Here is an 8,309-nt window from a genome sequence, read left to right as displayed (position 1 = left end):
AGCAGTCATGCAACATTTTTGTGAAAATGTTGTTTGTACATTTCCATGAAATTACAGTATTTTGATTGGTTAGACCAAAAAAAATCTCACATCAACTCATATTTCAATCTTTAACCCTTGTGCTATCTTAGATGACCCCCACCCTTACATTGACGTGTTATTCCTACCATGACAAAGGTGGATAAAGGTGGAAAGATTTCATGTAATCCATGGACACCAGTGAAGATCACAAATCATTGAAGAAAAAAGGTTCAGAGCACTGTCTAGTGGGTCTAGATGACCCAACTCCCAATGTTAAAGTACCAAGGATTGCACAAGGGTCAACATATTCATCTTGTATGCTGCTAATTCACAACATGTCATTAAATCCAGGACTCCACTTATCACAAATGGAAAAACATTGAAGAATAATTTGTATAAATGGAAATTAAGTCAGGCATGAAGGGGTTGAAGTATCTATTTTCATTGGCACAACAAGCCAGGGGTAAAAAGGGCAAAAAAAACTGATGTGACTGATGTGAACAAAAATGTAATTTCATACCACAATTTTATTTCAGATAATAATATAAAAATGTCTTTGAAGCTTTTTTCAAATCTTGTTTCATCTGAATAAAGAAACTTTGGCACAAAATTCTGCTGTCATTAAACACATTCGAGGTGTCAAAAGATCCTTTCTGTTTCTGTCGCAGCTTACAAAATCATCTCAACAAAAATCCCACAAGCTCCACCTTGACTATTTTCAAAGGCAATTAATTAAGCTAATACAGCTTTGCATTGTTTTAAAAAAAGAAAGTTTTTATTTTTAAGTCTATGCATCACAGGACTCCATCTACATCAGTGTTCTTACTTTGAATGGCATTTATTTGGTCTCCAAAACCTTTACATGTCATTTAGTGTCCAATTTTAACGAGATATATCTGAATTGAGAAAAATAAACACGATTTCTAGAGCTGACTTCTTATATTTACATATCTATAAATTCAGGAACATTTAGTCTGACAGAGTAATAAATCCCTCCGTTTATTTCAAGATTATACTACTGTAATTCCAAAATGAATGTTTTAAGGTTTCAAATGGACCAGAAGGCTGCAACCAGAGATCTTATTTTTCCAGTTTCTGCTTCTCCTCACTCGTTGAAAAACCAAAATAGAATTTAAGATTCTTGCATTAACATTAAAACATGACCAAATTCTGTCTCTTTGTAATAAATCCAAAGTGAATGCTTTGTTTTTCTTTCGATCCACACAGCAACCAATCCAAGAGCACCTGCATATATTTCAACAGGAATACTATTTATTCCAAGTGGATAATTCTGAAACATTCACATGTTTCTTTCTGCATTTTTCTGGAGGTGTTCACCTGAACTGTATTGCAACAATTTGTATTTATGATGCACATAAGTGCAGATATCACCATGTCAAAAACTGGCCGACATCCCACACATCCAGCATTGATCTCCGCATTTGAATAGAGGGGATGTTGGAAAATAAAAGATGAAGCAACTTGATGCACATTCTGCTGCGTGAAGAGATTCAATGAGAGTTTGAAATACCAAAAATCAGCATTAATGACCCAATTTTCTTCCAGGCATCACAAGAAATGGACTTCCCACGTCATTTCGCATGACACTAATGCTGAGCCTGCGCTGCTTGTGGTCCCGGACTGAACATCATGATGCTGACATGAACCGAACAGATAGCCAGACATTATTTTTCATAATCCTTTTGGGCCTTTGTCTGTTTTCAAATTCAGCTGAGCAGATCCAAATCTTCGTCCTCCGCTGACAGCTGCGAACAGGACTCCAGAGTCTGGCTGGATCCCGTCCTCAGACTGAGCGAACCGTACAGCCTGGCAGCGAGTTTGGAGTCAGCCAGTGCTCTCCTTCTCATCATCTCCCCCTTCCACATGGAGACCGTGAGCAGCGCAGACAGGAGCACGCCCCCCAGGGTTAACAGGCACAGTCCCGCTATGACGCACCGGTCCAGATGGGCGTCCACTCTGGCTCTGTCCCTCTCCAGGCGCTCCATCTCCCGGGCCGACACACTGTCCGGGTCCACGCGCACGTCCCTGGGGACCGTGTACGTTATGGCGACCAGGGAGATGCCGGTGACCAGGCACGTGACGGCGATGATGAAGCCGTAATCCACAGACCTCCCTGAGCTGTCTGTAGACAGGTCTTCTTCGGATAACAGAAAAAGTTCTGGGACGTCGTCCTGATCTTCCTCCTGCCCACCCTCTTCTTCATCATCGTGCAAATCAACCAGCTGGCAGATCAGCCGTTCATCTTCATCATGTTTGCATCTGAAAGCTGTTTCCTCCTCAGCTTTCAGGGTCTCTCTCCGTGGTGCTGAATTCTGTCCTCCGGAGGGATGAGGCGGCTCTCCGCCCCCGTAGCCGCCTTTATTGTGACTTTGCTTTGCAGAGAGGTAGAAAGTGCCTCTCGGATCCGGCTGATCAAAGTAGAGGAGCTCCACATTAGCCATCGGCGCGAGGTTTGGTGTCCTGCTTCTAAAGTCCATGCGTCCGCGAGCGACGCATTTTCTTCAAGACTGAAATGTCCAGGAGATGTAACTCCCCGAAAGGACGCAGGACGCTCCAACTTTTCTTCATGTCAACAGGCAGCGCAGCAGGATTAATTCATGACAACTGTTTAAAACGAAACAATTAAATGTTTAGTCACCTAAAAAACTCGGTTTGCTTTCATGGCAACTAAAGCCCACATTTACTCATTAAAACGCAAAATAATCCTAATTCCACTCCTGTTACGCACCGACATGAGGTTCGGTTACTTCCTCTGCGTCAGTCTGAGGCTGCTCCGATCCCCAACTGATTCCGCTCCCTGGTCAATTAGAGGGGAATGTTTGCAAAGCCCTCCCACACGCTGCACATCGACAGCCCCGCCTCATGATGCTTCAGTACGGAGCCAGCAGCATTCCGCGCGCACGGCATTGGACAGGAACGCAAAGGTGTCAAATTTAAGTTACGACAGTTGTTCCTGAAACCTTCTTCACAGCTGACATCAAGCTTCGTCGGCAGTCAAGAACTAACCTGTGTTTAAAAACAAACAAAAAAAAAAACGTTAAACACACCCTACAATGATCAACACCTGCAGGATTTACAACCAGCACCTTTCAGCTTCACAACATAAGACAAGCAAAATGTGTCAGAGCTACAGTGCAGCTGCCTGGTAGATTTCCATTTTCTTCTTTCTGCAGAACACTGGAACAAACATTACTGCAAAGGTCAAAAAGGAAGAAAAAAACCCTCCTGCCCTGTTGCTGAAGGTCTTCTGTGCTTCTGTCCCGGGATAAATCATCCAAGTGGCTGTTCTTCTCAATTTACCTTCAGCATTGACGACATTACGACAAAGAAAAAGAGCAGAAGCAGCTTGCTTCAGGGCAGGTTCAATATTTCTGGGCAGGAAAAGATATGCTTAAGCCACAGAATACCGAAGATGACCAGAAATAAATAAAAGCCAAAAATTCCACCATTGTGAGTCAGATAGAAATACCTAAACAGTGCAAGTGACGTTTTCCAGATTCCTTGTATTTCTTGCAAGATAATCAAGTGTAAATTAAATATGTGTACAAACAAACAGTAAACAAGAATGAATGACACATCCATTCACAGTTTAGCTTCATAAAGTTAGTAAAACTGTGCCTCAATCCAAATGGTATTTTTTTAAATGTCATTTCAATTCGATTAACAACTTGCCTCAAACAAATGGATCTGGTTGCAGGAATATAAATTGATTCATCAGTTAAGTCTAGTTACAATCCTAGTAGCTTCAGTCCCTGTTGGTGTTAATGAACAGTACTGAGCCTCTGAGTAATTCAATGAAATTAATCACATTTAAAACTATTCTACAAATTGGGTAAAAGTTCCACATAGTAAAGCTTTAAAACAATTGTGGCACAGATTTTACTTGTATTTTTTGTTTGTTTTGTTTTGAGGTCATCCAGTCCAAACATTCTGTATAGATTAAAATTACTTAAAAATAAAACAAAAACTAAGCACTAAACTTCACTGCTAAATGCAATGCCAGCTGCTTGATGAAGACTGTCTCTTCCAGAATAAGAAGATCTAAAAGAAAAATGTACCACTAAAGGATTTATTTTTCTTTTGTTTCATTTGATTGATTTCACGTAATAGTCATCAAGTCCTGCCTCGACATGTTGCTGCTTATATTGTGATTTCTCACCTTTAGCATCCAAAGTAAATAAATTAGTGAAAATTAACCTCCTTGTGATTCAGAAATGCCATCACTGGAGAAAAATTATAATTACAAAGTTAAAGACAGTGAGATAAAGAAATGTCCCCATCACAGGCAAAAAGGAAACACAGCAGACGCTCTCCATCAGACAATCTCCTGACGCTGCTGCTGTTTATGATCTAAAATGATTTGTCATTTCCTCCAGAGACGCTCGTAACCAGCAGGCCCGATTTATTTACGCCATCCTGCTGAAGTGTGGCCTTTCAGTATGACCGATCCGCTTGGATCACAGAACGTAAGAACAGCTAAGAATAACTGATGGGGCGCCACAAGCATTAGATGCAAAGATGCTAGTTCAAGGTCAGACTGGAAGATGCAGGGGAGGAGACACAACTGAGTCAGGTGGCCTTGCAGCAGAGCTGGAAGGATGACCGGCTGGAAGCAGCAGCAATACATAGGCACCACTTCGACCCCAAACAAACACACAGATTCAGCTTTTCCATCTGGTTTAGGAATTGCGGTGGCTGAATGAAACAGAGATTTAGAGCAGTGCTCTACCTACCTTTAATTTAATCTAGAAGGATCAAGAATATATAACATTTTTCCTCTAAAATCAGTTATTTAGCTAAACTGCATGGAAAGACATACAGTAACTTTTATGTTTTTTTAGAAAATCTACTGGTACTTGCCAGATCTGTTAGTTAGCAAATGCATCATAAATTTATTTGACATTAAATTTTTATTATTGTTTTATTTATATTTGGAATAATTATCTTCAAAGCTAAATATTTACTTTAGGAAATAATTTTGTCAGATTCAACTCCTAAAATGACATTTGCCACCTGTGGTCTGCTGCTGTAAGAAAAGTATGACTCAAAGTAACAATTAGAACAGCTTTTTTTAATCTGATGGCGCCACAGTCTGGCAGAAGCTGATGCTGCACACCTTAGAAAATAAACTTTTCTTTTTTTTTTAAATAACTTTAGTCTAGTCAGCCCTGCTATTCTTAACCTATTGACATCTAAATTTATTTCCAGCCATGAAAAACTAAATTTCACTTGTTTTTGCTTTCATGTAGATGCTAAATTAAGGTATTTTGGGAGCATAAGTGGTTTGCTGCATATTTACATCAATACGGATCAAGGCGATTATTAAATAAAATTGTTTATATCCTGAAATGCTTATGCTAGGGTTGCCTAATTATCATTTGCTTACACCTTACACATGATATGATTGTTTGGGTTCTATCTTTGAGTAAGAAAGCAATGACATGAAAAGTGCTGACTATACAAGACATGATGTTCCTGCACTGCTTGATTGATTGACCCACTTTCATGTTGTCAACCCCAGCCACCAATTAAACCAAACTGGATTCACTGGGAAGGCAGAACTCCTCTGTGACAGCCTTGCGCTGTGACAGACGGGCTTCTCCTTCTGCGGAAGTCTAACAAAAATTCTCATCTCATGTGTGGTTCTTCTCTTTGTTAGGGAAAAGTCATAACCCTGACAGCTTAAATATCTTTCAATATGTTTTCGTTAGACGTATAACGACGCGGACGGCCCTTTGGGAGCATGCAGTTACCGCTGCTTCTACCACGGCTGAGGAAGGCGGGAAGTTCTTGGAGGAAAGGTGCGTTTCCGACTACCGAGATGTCCATCCGGCAGCCCGGAGGGACTGGAAGACACTGTTCAGTTGGGTGGGAAGCTCTCGATCGGTTTCCTCTTGAGTTCTTTTCAGCCTCATGAGAAGCTGCCCATGAAGATGAAGATTAAAAAAAACACCAATTGGGTCATTCTCACGTGACCATAAGGACTGGCGTCACCACACGTGTTGTCAGTCACGTGAGGTGAAGGACAGACAAGCAGTGATGTCACCAGAGGGCGTGGTAGTCAAATGATGTCATCTCCAGACACGTACAGAAAAATGATGTCAAATGATGTCATTTCAAAGGAAGTAAAATGATTAAAATGACATCATTTGACATCATTTGACGTCATTCGACATCATTTGACATCCAATTACTTCCTCTCCAAAGTTGCTATATACTCCATCTTTCTGTGAGTCTTGCAGCATTTTAAAGATCTCAAAAAAGATTTCCAAGCGGTTTCAAAAACTTGTTGCTTCCAAAAACGTTCAAGCCTTCAGCTCTTTCACAAATTCACTTCAATCCAGAAACAGCCATGTTCTACAACAATGTGTTAAAAGGTCTTGGAGCTACCAGCTCTTCAACTGAATCCCTCTGTGATTCGGACAGCCAGACGATGGACAACTCTGGAAAGCAGGAGCACAGATTCAAAACATTCACTCAGAGAGCAAAGGAAAGTTTTAGGAAATGGTTCAAACGTCGAAATAAAATCCCCAGGGATCAAATGTCTTGGGAGGACCTGTATGAGGAAAAACAGCAGGAACTGAATTATTTTTTGGAGCAGAACAATTCTCTCTGGAAAGCTCTCAAAAACCTGCAGATGCACGTTCGGGACGCTGAAAAGCTGAGAAACAATTCCATCTCAGCCTACCTCACTGACAAAGCTCTGAATTTCATGGATCTGAAATGTGAGGCAGAAGGAGTTCAGGAAGATTACCCTGGACTTCAAGCAGAAAGTCAACACCAACAAGATCAAATCAGCATCTTGGAGTTAGAGCAGCAAAATGAGGAAATGGTCCAGGAACTTGAAAAGCTTCAGGATAAACTTCTTGTTTTGTCAGACAGAAAAGCCAAATATGAGCCTGCAGGAGACCACCTCAAAGCTGCCCAGGACCAAAACTCAGTCCTCAAAGAAAAGCTTCTGGAACTTAAATTAAAGATCCAACAAGAGGAAGCTCTCCTGATGATAACTCCGGATCTGCGGGAAAATAAAAGAGATCAGATCCAGGCCTTAGAGCAGGAAAATGCAGTTCTCCAGAAGGACTTGGAAGATCTCAAGAAGAAACGCAGTAAAGAAGCAGCAATGAGGATCGATTTGATATGCATTGAAGCCCAAAAAAGCCACTTGGAGGATCAATGCGAGCACATCCGGGAGGTCATTCAGATCCACAGAGAACAGCAGGATGGAGAACTCGTCTATCCTGAACAGATCGAGGAGTTAAAATATAAAATAAATTCCCTTAAACAGGAAAAGGAAGACCTTCTGGAAGAACAAAGACAGGTGGAAAATTCAAAATCAGACACTAAAATGCTGCTAAAAGAATTCCATCAGATGGTAAAAAATGTTGATGAATTGAAAAAGGAAAACTACCACCTGAAATGGGAATTAATGCAGCTTAAAGAACAGGAGTCATTGAGGAAGGAAAATGCAGTTCTGGCTGAGCAGGTTTCAGAATGCAGATCCAAGATCCACCAGCAGACATCTGTTCTGAACCAGCCTCAGAGTCCTGCTAGAAACCGACCAAGTCTGATCCCCAGACCTGTGTCTGTGAGAAAGTCAGGACCAAAGCAGGTTTCCATGGATACTGGAAGGACCCAACAGCCTCAGTGTCCCACTAGAAACCGGCCAAGTCTGATCCCCAGACCCGTGTTTGTGAGAAAATCAGGACCAAAGCAGGTTTCCATGGATACTGGAAGGACCCAACAGCCGAAAGCTGTTCTGAACAAGCCTCAGTGTCCCGCTAGAAAGCGGCCAAGTTTGAGACCAAAACCTGTGTTTGTGAAAAGGTCCAAACTACCAAAGAACGTTCCCAAGGGTCCCAAGACAACCCTATCTAAGGAACAGCAGAGACTCAGAGAGCTAGAAAGAGGCTGGAGAATATAGTGGATCTAGAAAATCTTTATTTAGTTTGTAGGTTGTCTGCTGGGATTAGATCCAGAAAATCTAGGGATGCTTTATCTTTTTAGTATTTAGTTATTTATTTGTTAGTTGATTATTAATGTATTGAAATATTTATTTATTTAGATTGTTATGTTTTTATTAGTTTTTGTAATTTTGGTAGGCCTGTATCTTAAAAAAATATTTTTTAATTTCACTCTTAAAACAAAAAAAAGTTTCTGTTCTGTAAAATAAAAGTCTGGAAATCTGTTCAAATTTGTTTATGTGGCTCTTTTAAATTATAACTGGGGTTGTAATTATGTTATATTTTTCGTTATATACTGTAAATGTT

At 40.7% G+C, this 8,309-nt stretch overlaps 1 protein-coding gene across 1 annotated transcript; it reads right to left on the bottom strand.

Moving 5' to 3' along the window:
• Positions 1–774: 774 nt before the first annotated feature.
• LOC101160007 (transmembrane protein 74) lies at positions 775–3,688 on the bottom strand. Its single transcript, XM_023960281.1, has one exon. It carries the CDS (start codon positions 2,517–2,519, stop codon positions 1,749–1,751), a length of 771 nt encoding a protein of 256 aa, XP_023816049.1. The 5' UTR covers positions 2,520–3,688; the 3' UTR covers positions 775–1,748.
• Positions 3,689–8,309: the final 4,621 nt, after the last annotated feature.

The sequence above is a fragment of the Oryzias latipes genome, chromosome 11, assembly GCF_002234675.1.
Source record: "Oryzias latipes chromosome 11, ASM223467v1".
NCBI classification, from domain to species: domain Eukaryota; kingdom Metazoa; phylum Chordata; class Actinopteri; order Beloniformes; family Adrianichthyidae; genus Oryzias; species Oryzias latipes.
This window is presented reverse-complemented; position numbering and strand designations above follow the sequence as displayed.